This window comes from Girardinichthys multiradiatus, chromosome X (genome assembly GCF_021462225.1).
Source record: "Girardinichthys multiradiatus isolate DD_20200921_A chromosome X, DD_fGirMul_XY1, whole genome shotgun sequence".
Lineage (NCBI taxonomy): Eukaryota > Metazoa > Chordata > Actinopteri > Cyprinodontiformes > Goodeidae > Girardinichthys > Girardinichthys multiradiatus.
Window position 1 is genome coordinate 27769038 of NC_061817.1, and position 12920 is coordinate 27781957.

Consider the following 12920-nt stretch of genomic DNA (forward strand, 5'->3'; position numbering starts at 1 on the left):
ATCTTTGTTTCTAAGATAACATTCACACTGCAGGCAAATGAGACCCAAATCTGACTTTTTTGCCCATATGCGACCGATATCCGACTTTTTCATGGCAGTCAGAATGGCCCAATTCTGATCTTTTCACCTCCAAAACATTCCGAATTTGTGCCTCTTTCATATGTGGTACTAAATCGGATAACTTATCCGATCATTTTCAAAGTGTCCACAGTCAGAAAGGTCATGTCACATTTTAGCCAATTTTTACATCGTTGTCCTGGCTCCGACTATAAATACAGACTTCTCTACAGAAGTAGCAGTCACTGGTCCACAAAAGGCCATTGTTAATAGTTGTGCTCTCTTTTTTTTCTTACCTTTCTTGTTATGTGGTCATAATATTTTCTGCTCGCTTTGCTCAACAATTTAATAATGACACAGAGATGCCAAAATCCATTATTACTTCTATAAACAGTGTTTTGCTGTGTAACAGCTATTCTTCTTTTGCACATGTAGGTTGTTTTGAGGCCTGAACCATTCAGTCTTAAGTCCGATGGCCGTTGCATTTAATCAGTAGTTCGAACAACCGTGCAAAAACAAATCAGATTTCAGCAAAAATTCGAATTGAGCATCAAGACTTGCTGCGTAAATGCAGCCTAAAATCTACAGTATATCTGGCATGCAGAATATAGAAGCGTTTGTGGTTGTACTTTGAGAAAATGTGATAAAGTTAAATGGGTATAATTACTGTTGCAAGGCCCTGTATATGTTCAGGTTTTCGTCAGTTTTACACTGATATAAAATTTCTTTGCTGCCTCTGATGCCTAATTTCTCTGTACCTAAATGTTCTTTTATATATCAGAACAGATTTTGGAGGTATTAGATTTCCCCCCTCTTTACATTAATGTAGGTGATGATTAGCTTAGGTTGTAGACAGTCTGAAACTGCTTATACACCACTTAATTGGGAGGTAGTTGTTTTTTCTATGCACTGATATAACAGGGTTGTACCCAATATTATGTAAAAGGTTTCAAATGTTTTGTTTTAATAGACCATATCTAGTTATCTAGACCTATGCAGTATATATAGCTCATGGTGAGGGAGTCTTTGCTGTCAGCTGTTTCCTGAAGATTAAGGGCACAAGCACAGCTCTGCACTGAGACATTTTACAGCTTTACTTAGTGAGCCTTATTTTTCCACAGAAAGCATTTGTTACCTCCTAAAGGGACCTAGAAATGGCTTGTGAGAAAAGGGAAAGTGCAATACCATGTGCTGCTACCTGTATATGCACAGCAGCTCAGCTAAGATTCGAGCTGTAAATAATTTAACTGTGCACAATGATTAAAAATTTAAGTGTTATATTAGCCACACGTGTAAGAACATGTTGTGTCCATAAAGGACAAATTTAAGTAATTGGTAGGAGACATCTTGGAGATACCTGCTGGTATACACACTAAAATCTATGTGATTACATTTTGTTTCTTAGTTTCTGTTTGGTGTAACATGCCTCCATGAAACTGATTTCCTCTGCAGGATATTACTACACTGTGAAAGGGTCTTTCGCTGATAATATAATAGAGCACAGTTTTCTCATTCTGAATTTGCCTGGGAGTGTCTTAAGGCATTGTAGAGGAAGCAAATGGATAGGATGTGATGGCAAATACAGATGTTAATTTCTTTTACAAAGATCAGTGGAAGCATCTAGGTCTGTAACACTGGCTTCATAAGCACAGCGTTCAGGAGCTGTAGTCTTCTTTTTGTCAGAAAATGGGACGTGGATTCTTTTATATGTTGGGTTCACTTTTATCAAAATGCACGCGAGCAGCTCAGTTTTATAAATAGTCCACTTGCTCACAGACTGCTGTTAAAAGGCCATTTATAATTTTACAACCTATTTATATTTCTGGCTTGCAGTAAACACAGTTATGCTTGTGAGGGAGTCTGGTATTTGACTGGATACAAATCTCACTCTAATTGTAACGTCAATAGCTAAGTTTGCATTGTTAAAATGATCAGTCTGAAAGCTCAAAGCCTGAATTAAAGATATTTAAAACCCTTACGTGGGAAAATGCATAAGCAGCTCCACCATTCGTTGCTGTGCATGTCGACCATGCCCACCATCTATCCCCCCAGCCACAGCAGCGATAGCCCCGCCAAACAACATTGCATGCCCCTCGACTAGCTGTGACACTTGATCTTCGGGTCAGCTGCGGTGGATATTTCTGCTGTCTCTGTGTGTATTTCTTTTAATGTCGTAAGGGCTGGTTTGGTGTGACAGACTCGCATGTCACTAGGGTCAATTCAGATGACTGCTGCTCTTGCTGGTGCTCAGCTGCACTTCAAGCTTGTGGCTTGTGACTGTTTTGCTGTTGCATTTCTAATAGAGAAGGATGGGAGGGAGTGATATAGGAGTAAACTACTCCACTTTTTTTTAAGTGGAAGAGCTACAGGTGCACCAACCAGAATTTTGTGGCCTATTTTCTATCTATGGTTTTTGTAACACTTTGATTTTAGCCAACTCTGGTTTCTCTTAGAGAAGAAGATCCATGCTGTGTTCTTATGCAAGGCTAGCCTTCCTCTTTTTCACTATCCCTTAGCAATCAACCCCTTTGTTGGCTGACCACCGCAGGCTCTGTCAGTCTCAATGATGCAGCTCTTCAAGCCACTCAGTGTGGGGGCCTCCGATGGTGCAACACGTAGCAGCACAGCGCACACAGTGGCCGGAAACCAGTCAGCTCCTGTCCATAGTGGTTAGGCTGCATGTGGTTTCCAGGCAGCTCTCTCTGCCATTTAAGCTTAGGTCTGCTTGAGATTTTATGGAATGTGGGTATGGCACCCACAGAGGCAGAGATTATAAACGGCCTTGGATGGAGATGTAAAGAACGCAAAAATATTTCTCAAGACTTATAGTTTTTTTATGAATAACAGGTGACATAGTAGAGTTGCATAGGAATGCTTAGAAAGTGCTTGAAAATTGCCTTTTATTTTCTTGTATGTGACTTGAAATCATTCCCCAGGTAGTTATGTAAAGTCATGGTATAGAAAGCTGAACTGGGCCCGAGTCTGTATGCAGAGTGTAGTGTAAAAGACAGCGAGTGCTGGTTATGTCTGTCAGCTCTGTTTATTACAGCCCGCTGGATGTCCCTACACCTGCAAAGATGTCAGCATGTCCTTTTATTTAGTTTGCCTGCCTGTCCTCTGCTTCTTAATGTGGGTCCTGGAGAGGCACTGAATCACCCCAGAATGAATAGCAAAACATACTGAGCAGCTCATGGTCTTGTGATTGAGTGGGAGGTCCAGGTTTTTTTACACAGTGCAGGAACCTGGTCTTTCAAGGCTCAGTGCTAAGTTTTTGATGTGGGTGTTTTCCCTCTGTTAGATGTGAATCTTGAAGTCAAAACAATTCTTTTTTGATTAAGTGATGGTGGTCACAAGAATGTGAGCCTCCAATCCGTCCTTATAATGAGAGCAACGGTTTCCCATGTTGTTTACATTCCAACAGAATATCAGGCATTGAAATTAAGGAATGAACAAATTAAATAGCTTGAATATTTTGTGCTTCTAATTTTTTCCTCTCAAACTTAAAGCTAGATAACATTCTCAATCTGGGAAGAGCTAATCCGTCAGCCTGGATATTTGCCAACAACTGAGTTCAGTGCCTTTTTCCCAAGGATATCTGCTGCTCAAGGACTTCCTGCCAATAATATCTGATTTTTCTCAGACAGGGAGCAGCCTTGAATCTTACAAGCTTTGATTTTTTATTTTTCACAGGACGGAAAAGCAAGAAAAGCTCACATAGCCACGCTCACATTTGAGCTATGACTGCACCAACTGTTCCAGCTAAACTCCTCCTCAGACACGAGTTGCAGGCCTATACCAGTTTTACGGCCATGTTGACTTTGGAAGATGAAGACAGAGGAAGACAGAGACAGACTTCCAAGGCATTTGGCTTTGCTACTTGGAGAACGTTGGAGGTTTACCTTGGGCTGTGACCAAATGTTCCTACTGGTCAGCAGACTTTTGGAGGAATGAAACAATAGCTGCTTGTTTATATTAATGTTTCAGCATCCCACTTTGATGGCATGTCCTACAAAATCTTTTGACAAATCTTTGGTTCACCAGTAGATGTTAAGCAAAGTAACTCTTGTTTTGCTGTCGGCTGAGAGATGTTTCAGCTATCTTCTTACTTTTTGTGTAGATGTGTGGGTTTAATTTGGCTTGTAGAAAAGAGCCATATAACTCTTATTAGCTGCAACCCTTTATGAATGCAAAGTTTTCACAAATATAGGAGATGGAAGGGTAGGTTGGAAAAAACGTCTTAGGTCCTTCCTTCTCTGAAGAGAACTAAAGTCCATAAAAACACAATCATCTGCAAACAGATGTAAACCAGGAGAATTTGCTAGCTGTTTAAGTAACTCCCAGCCGGTTTTTTTCTGGAACCTTTAAGAAGAAATGCTCCCTCTGATCTGCTCTACACCAGGAGTCCTGCTGTTTATACTAAAGGCAAAAACGATTAAATTGCAGTTAGATTTGCCTGGAGCAAGATGAGGGCTGGCATCCAAAAAACAAGACTATTCAAACTACGATATTGGCATCAAATTTGCATATAGCTAATGTTGGTAGGTTGATTAATTTCAGAGATAAAGTATTTGATGTTACTTGATTACTTGATTCACATGGAGCTATTTCTTGCTTCTTGTGGTATTTTGCAATAGCCTTGGGCTTGTTTAATAACCTTCAGTTAAAATACCACGAGTTCACAGAAGGAAACATTTAAAACAACAAAGTATAACATGATGTAATTGGTTTGATTTAAAATAGAAAAGCAAGAAATTTCCCAGCTCCTACAAAAAATAGCTCAACATATTGACTGTTATAGTGTAATTATGCTTTCTACAGTATTTCATTTTGTTGGGATTTTTGATTGGGGTGTACCTAAGCTTAATAAAAATATGAATAATAAACCCCCACGATTGCTGTCCTACTCTTTACAGATGAATAACAAACTGATACTAGCTGTTTAAATAGTCAGGCTCTCTGCTCTGGGAGAGCTTGAAGTTGGCTCCTTAACTTCCTACCCAGACTTTGCTTTCAAATAAATCAAAGTCACGCAACATTTATTTCACTTGCTGTAAAACACAGTTCTACAGGTTTTCAATATGTTTTGCCATTTCATCTTAGATTGTCATTTAACGGGATAAAACATACGTTTGCAACAATCCAACTTCCATACTCCATTTAAGTTACTCAGAAATGTCATAGTTTTGCAAAGCACAGGTAGTGTTCTTGAAGTATGAGCGTTCATTCTTCAGATGTATCGACTTATAATATTAATTATTATTATTATTAATTATTATTAATATTAATTACATCACAGAGAGCAAGGTGTGTTTAGTAAGGTAATGGCCGAACGTTTAGAACACAGTACCTAATTCAGTTATGTCTCAGATTCTCTCGCTTTGTTTATGCACTTTGTGAAGGTTTTAATGTATTTAACAGTGGATTAATATGACTGCTAGTCTGGCATTTCCCATAACTGAGACATAGTTCTATCTCAGTTATAGAAGACCAAGTTTGATGATGGTGAATGTGTGAAAAAATCAGTCAAATGAAACACGTCAGCATTCCTGTTAGCGCCCATTACAGCTCCTGTATCGACAAAAGATGTTGTCTCAGATATAATGTCTGAACCTCTTTTTCCTGTCTAATTTTCATTGTATTTAATTAAATAATAAACAGCCCTTAAAGTGAACTGACTAAAGGTTGTTTTCCCTAACTCTGGCAGTTTTCCACTTTGCATCAGCCAGCCAGCCATCCGTTCTTCTAACCAGAGTTCGCACTCCAGACAAAGTCACTGGGGGTCATGCATCATACTCCTCATACCTGAACAAGGTTGAGCATTCCAGCAACACCAGTTAAATATTAATTTGCTGAATAACCCGATCTTTGCTTTATTGTTTTAATGTTTCATTGCCTTTAGAACTCAGGAATGTTATCATAACACGTTTTGCAGTTGTTATTTTTGCTCTGTAAGCTTGAAATTGAGAAGTTTTGCTTAAGATGACTTGGTCAGCGGTTTACTTTTAGGTGGTGGTTTTGACCCCTGCTGACCTCTGTGTGAGGTTTTCTTGCTGCTGCTGAGAGTCTCAGACTACACTTCCCATCATCACATGGACTTAAACAGAAGCCTGTGGTGCATTAAATGCCAATGGGAAACAGATGTGGTCTCTAAATGTCATGGATTTATTTTTTATTTTCCCAAAGAGTAACAAGGGAAGTGGGGGGAGGTGATCTGATGCAAAGGATGAAAAACTCTGATGTTACCATTGCTGTGTCAGTGTCTTAGTAATACATTTTAAATGAATAATAATTTAGGTTTTTCTGATTCATTTAGTTTCAGCTCCATGGCTGCAATTTTAGACATTTGCGCCTTGTAGAAAAACAATCAAAGGATGTTTTTGTGGGAACGCATAAGCAACTTCAAATACAAACCAGACCAGTATGAGAAAAATGTGAATGAAGGAAATGACAGGAAGAGGTGAGGTTAGATGGTGGGGTGGTAGAAAGAATTACAAAGCTGCAGCCGCTGGCAGCTGGCCTGATGTTGAGGTTTGTTGTACACTTTCTGTGGTCTTTGGGCCTCGTCATGGGAATTCATTCTCAGTCATTAGGCTCTGGATAGACGTGTGCTGAGCTGCTTTAAACCACCTAAAGGGATTAAGATTGATGTTATGTGAGAATTAAGGGATTCTTTTTAAGGCGGCAAACTTCCTCCCACTGTAACAAAAAAAATAAATCTTTTTTTTTTTTTTTTTTTTGTACATCTAAATTATGTTTTGGCGAAGGTGACAATCAACTACTGAACATCATTTAGCTTGTAATTAAAAGAAAAATTGTTGAACATTATTATTACATCAGAGGCAAAATGGCTACATAGCACTGAATCCTGCTCAGATTACTTTGTGCCTATATTATGGTAATGTGTCACTATTAATTTAATGTTTTTAATCACCTTACCATCTAGCTGGCAGGCCTGGAGCAGGACAGAAAACATGGCTGAACCACAGCGTGAAAGCACCAGCAGCCTGCAGAGGAAGAAACCTCCCTGGCTCCGACTGGACATTCCCACAGCTCAGATGTCACTAGACGAGCCTCCTACTTTTGTTCAGGTGCTCCCTCGCTCTGTCCTCTCTTACATTCACTAAATACCTCTCTCAGTATTTATCACCCTTGTCATTTGCTGTATGGTATGATTTGTGTTCACACTTCTCTGATGTATCTTTTCCTTGTGTAGCCGGTGAGACGGCAGGGGTTCCTTCGCAGTATCAGCATGCCGGTGGAGACTTCTCACCTCCAGTCTCCATCCCGCGACGTCTTTGACACCCGGCGGCCTGTATTACAACGCCAGTCATCCATTACTCAGACCATAAAGAGGTAGGAGGAGGAGATAAGATAGAGCTGGATATATTTCATCATTCATCATTGGTATCAATACAAAGGAACACCTTTTTTGCTTTTTAATTTTAGGAAAACTTTACATGCATGTTTTGCAGAGCAGTATACTGGGGTGCAGTAAATGTCTTGGCTTTACATGATCAACTACAATATGTATAAGAAGCAAATATTTATTATGAGAAACATTTATAAGATAGAGTAAAGATATTAGTTACCTTTGTCCTGTACACTTGTGAACCATATGAACTTTTCCTGACTATTGCAGTTTCTTCTTTGCCTTTTTCTAAATTTCCACTTTGTGATTAACATGTTGATGCAATCTGACTTATAATAACTCACTAATATTGCAAACCCAAGCAATAAAACCTTGACCAGACTGCTTGCCTTGCTTTCGCTGCATGAAGATGGCTACAGAACTCTCAAGTTGCATTAATGTTTTTCCTTTACACTTGCTGTTGTCATCTTTTATCTTCTCTCCTTTCCACTGTCCTTTCTTGCCACCTTGCTGCCACTTTCCCGTCCTGTCCCGGCTGGTCACAGCAGCAGGAGAGTGCACTTTGAGCGGATTAACACTGTACCCGTTAAGGGGCAGCGGGCTGCACGGCACAGCATCAGGAAACACCACTCTCTCTCCAGAACTCTGCTCAGGTACGACGAGAACGGCCTCCTGCAGGGTTCGTTGGGATGAATCTATGTGCTGGCTATGAGTAAACGAAAGGGGTAGCCTTGTTTTAGCAAGGCTTGAATGTCCCTTTGTACAAGATCCATATCACAAGTTTCCCAGGAATTGTTTTTCTTTCGGTCACTTTGAGCCACCTCTTAGTCATGTTACTGCATAGATGTCTTTTTAAATGAGTCATATACTGAAACCAAAAGCTTCCTCTTCCTTTTACAAGAGCTACAGTAATGACTCGTCCCGGTAGTTGGAAGGGTCCCTCATTTCCCTACAGATATATTTCTGCAGAATCCACCCTGTTTTTTCTTTGTAATGATGGTTGTTGATGAACCACCTCACAATGGCCCTTTGAGGGTTTCCCTGTTAGATAAAGCTTGGCAAAGGAAAATATCTTGTCATTCGCACAGAAAAGACACATATTGAGTGTCGTTCTCCCAGGGCTGAGTGTTAAATGATAGATAAATGCAGGCAAACTTGAGTGACGTAACATTTACTGTGCAGCTTGTAATCAGTGTAGAGATGACTAGCTCTGCTCGGCTTCCCTTTGAACAATGTTTCAACTTCCATTTCCTGGCCTCGGGGAGCAGTAACTTTGTTTGTTCTGGTTCTTATTAGGCTTCTGCAACAACAGACTGACTGTGTGTCTACTTTAAGGTTCCTCAAAATTTGCAAATGTCCATTATGGGAAAAATGCACACAGAAATCACTTTTAAATGTTAATTGGATTTTCTGTCTGCTGGTGGCATATGAGCAAAGGAATATCAGTATTTAATCACTCTTTTATTATCCCTCTTCGTGGGCGTGGGAGTGTGTTACCGTACAAGCAACATGTCTAGGCTTGTTCTCTCTACTCTGGTACTACTCAGTGCATCTTTTTACATCCAGGGAAGTGTTATTTTAACCGAGTGTTGCATTTTTTCTTGACTCACTTCCACATGTGCGAGGCTCTTTGGAGGATCATCAGTGATTTGCTCTGAATATCTCTGGCCAGTGAAATGCATTTAATCCATGTTTGTAGGTCTCAGTTGAAAAGCCTCTGTTTTTTTTGTGTTAGGGGAACAGCAGACTGGTTTGGAATCAGCAAAGACAGCGATACCACTCAAAAATGGCAGAGGAAAAGTCTTCGGCACTGCAGCCTCCGTTATGGAAAACTAAAACCGCAGGTGATCCGGGAGATGGACCTGCCGAGCCAGGACAACATCTCCTTGACCAGCACCGAGACTCCACCTCCCCTTTATGTGCGGTCCTCACAGCATGGAATGCAAAAGGTGAAAGAAAATATTTTATTTACTAAAAGCTGCTTCATTATTAAATCAAAAGGGGATAAAAAGTTTGGAGATTCTGTATTTGAACCATTTTTTTGTTTTGGCTTTTATATACTGATTTAATTCTTTTTGATCATTTTTAATATGCACATTACACACAATACAATGCTCCCATTTTCAATTTTTGCCTTATGCAACTTAAAACTTGTAGTTTTGTTTGTTTATTTTGTTTTGGTATTGGAGAGCTGCAACATATTGGGTGGAATCCCTACTCTTAGAGGATCTTCAACCAGTCTTTACCAAAAACAAAACAAAAAGCATACCTCCAAAAATATTTATAATGATGATTATCTATTATTCAGACTAAGCAGAGGAACAAATTGGAAAATCACTCAATGTTGAGGGGAAAAACTATTCAGAATCACCATCATTTGCATTTCTAAAACAAATACCTGCACAAGGCTGATTGTTTAAATAGGTCTGCAGACCTTAGCAAGTTGTTTTACAGGAAATATGGAGTTGTCAGTTAAAATAACAATTTATTTTAAAAAAGGTAAGTAAGCACATACTGTAGCTAAATGTGTTGGTTGTTTCTAGTTACCTGGGTATAGCATGTACAAACGAAATGGGAAGATTGTAAATGAAAAATATACAGGCAGACTGAGTAACTATTAAGACAAAGTAATATTGTGAAAATAGAAAATGCCTGAAAAAAACTTAAATGTGTAGAAAAATGAATTATCTGTATACATACTGGAAGGAATTGGATTGTAGTGTTAATTCTTATTTTCTACAAAGTAAAACGTGTAACTGAATAGATTCTATATTTTTTCCAGTGGGTTGCATAACCAACACTTTTAATGGTTTTCCAGATTGTGGACCCGTTGGCGCGTGGAAGAGCCTTTCGAATGGTGGAGGAGGTTGACGGCTACAGCGTGCCTCCAACCCCGATCACACCCGGAGCTGCATCACTTTGCTCCTTCACCAGTTCCCGCTCAGGTCTCAACCGGCTGCCCCGAAGACGGAAGAGGGAATCAGTGGCCAAGATGAGCTTCAGGGCTGCAGCCGCACTTGTCAAGGTATAAGAGCGTACAGATCAAGACCTACCCACTCATTCAGCTTTTCTTTATTTTACTGATTTCAGAATCAGCTTTATTACCAGGTTCGTACATACAACAAACAAGGAATTTGACTCCGGTACACTTTGCTTTCTGGGTTTCTTTTTTGTTTTTATGTGTTATAAGATATATTCTGCATATATCCTTATGTCCATAAATACATATATACAATATACACATATACAAAGGTGGATTTGCCACCTCAGTATGAGGTTGTTTGGTACTCTATCAAATGTACATCAGAGAAACAGCCTGGGGGAAGAAACTGCCTCTGTGGCAGCTGGTTTTAATAAACAGTGCTCTGTAACGATGGCCTGAGGGTAGTACTCTAAACAGTTTATGTGCAGGGTGTGTGGGGTCTGCAGAGATTTTTCCAGCTCATTTGTTACATCTTTTGTTACATCTGCAAACATACATATTCAGCTTTGTGTCTGTATCTTTCAGGGGCGCTCCTTTAGAGAGAGCACTTTGAAACGAGCGCAAAGGCGAAGCTTCACTCCGGCCAGCTTCATGGAGGAAGATGTGGTTGACTTTCCTGATGAGCTGGACACCTCCTTCTTTGCTAGGGTAAGCATAATTCGTCTCATTTATATTCAACACTAAATATGGATCTCATCATAAACATTTAATCACTTTTTAAAATCTATGTTTCTTCACTGTTTTCAACGTTTGGTTTTAGGACATCCTGATGCACGAAGAGTTGTCCACATTTGCAGATGAGGTATTTGAGTCGCCATCTGAGATGGCCATCAACGAGGCAGAGCCTGGAGCCAAGAAGGATGAAATGGAGCTGACAGGCAGCGCCTTGGATAAGACAGAGCTGGAGAGAAGTCACCTCATGCTGTGAGTTCATGCTTTAGCAATGATAGATAGATAGATAGATAGATAGATAGATAGATAGATAGATAGATAGATAGATAGATAGATAGATAGATAGATAGATAGATAGATAGATAGATAGATAGATAGATAGATAGATAGATAGATAGATAGATAGATAGATAGATAAGAAGATGACTGATTAAAAACTTGATTGGAGAATTAAAAACATTTAAAGAGCTGCTCAGCAACATTTGCCTCAAATGCTTTAACACTAGAACTCCCAGGGCCGTCAATTTGACGGTTTTGAAAGATTGACATGCCATAACTCTGGTTTATTAAAACTCTTATCTTCCTGGCATCCTGACTTTTTCTAAACCTGTGTCTTTTGTATTCCTATGTCTCTATTTAAAAAAAATAACAACTCTAACTACCACAGCCGCTATTTTGACGGCCCTATTATTTACATTGATATTTTTTTCCCGCGGCTGAGTATACGCGCGAGCGGTGCCTAGCAACCGCCACTCTAGAACGCAGTCTGAGAAGGAGATTGTTAGCATCCTACAAATGGCTTCTAGAAGGATATTTTCTGCTCAAGAGGCATTGGAAATGCTTCAGAAATTACATGATTGTGATTCTAGGGTCGAGAGGGATTCTGACGGCTCTTGGTCAGTATTTAGTTCCTGTGACAGCGGGTCAGAGAGTGAGCCTCCCCCGGCTAAAAAAACACGAGTTGTCCCATTAGCAGGAGGTTGTGGCGCATTATTTCAAGGTAGTAAAAGACTAGCCTATGTAACGATTTTATCATTTTAGGCTATAGTTTACAGTTTAGTAAACTAATAATATATAAACTATAGCAACAGTGCCACAATCAGCGCAGGTTCAGAGACAGGGAGAAGAGCCAGGTGCCCAGTGCCCAGCTATAAACCCAGCATACCAGCTCACTGGCAGGAGAGAAACTACAAAACAAGGTACTGATAATGGAAAAAGAAATAAACAATAAGTTAGGTCATAGATATAGTAGCCCAGTAACAACAATCTATTCTGCGCTTTACAGCGTTTTCATTGCAAGACGAGCGCACACCTGGGAAGGAGGAAGAGATAGGAAAAGATGGCACTGTGTGGACAGTGGTAGGGGAGGAAGAAAGTAGAGGGAGGCATCAGAGCCAGAACGCTTTAACAGAGCGCCAGATCCAAGATGCCCAGACCGCGTTCCTCTGCTTGGTGGATGCCGAAATGCTCATCCACGTTCAGGGCTGCAGGGTGGCTGAGGCCCACAGAGTTTTAGGAGATGATTCCTCCTGGGACATGATTGTGGATGAGCTGGAGGCATTTTTAGCACTAGTTTATGTCCACGAAGTGAAAGGGGGGCGTAACATGGAGCTGTCCAGCTTTTGGTCAGATTAGTAAAGCTTTTTTTTTTAAATGTACCTGCTATTCTGTATTATTTTTCAGTACTATTTATAAATAATAATAAAACATAATAGGTTTTGATCAAATACTATTATTAATTCTTGTCAAAACCATCATTTTATAGCGTGCAAGAAAACCTTCAGCATTCTGACCAATGTAATGTGATGACATCATCACCACATCCAGAATCCTCGCCGT

General features: G+C 39.9%; 1 protein-coding gene across 1 annotated transcript in view; it reads left to right on the forward strand.

Annotated features, from left to right (window-relative positions):
* Nucleotides 1–12920, forward strand: part of LOC124863332 (inactive rhomboid protein 1) — a 32760-nt gene that overhangs the window by 12263 nt on the left and 7577 nt on the right. Inside the window, exons 2-7 of the mRNA XM_047357667.1 lie at nucleotides 7001–7145; nucleotides 7271–7410; nucleotides 9162–9375; nucleotides 10245–10451; nucleotides 10935–11057; nucleotides 11170–11333. Coding sequence (XP_047213623.1) covers nucleotides 7029–7145; nucleotides 7271–7410; nucleotides 9162–9375; nucleotides 10245–10451; nucleotides 10935–11057; nucleotides 11170–11333 — 965 coding nt within the window. The 5' untranslated portion in view covers nucleotides 7001–7028. The remainder of the gene's footprint in view (nucleotides 1–7000; nucleotides 7146–7270; nucleotides 7411–9161; nucleotides 9376–10244; nucleotides 10452–10934; nucleotides 11058–11169; nucleotides 11334–12920) is intronic.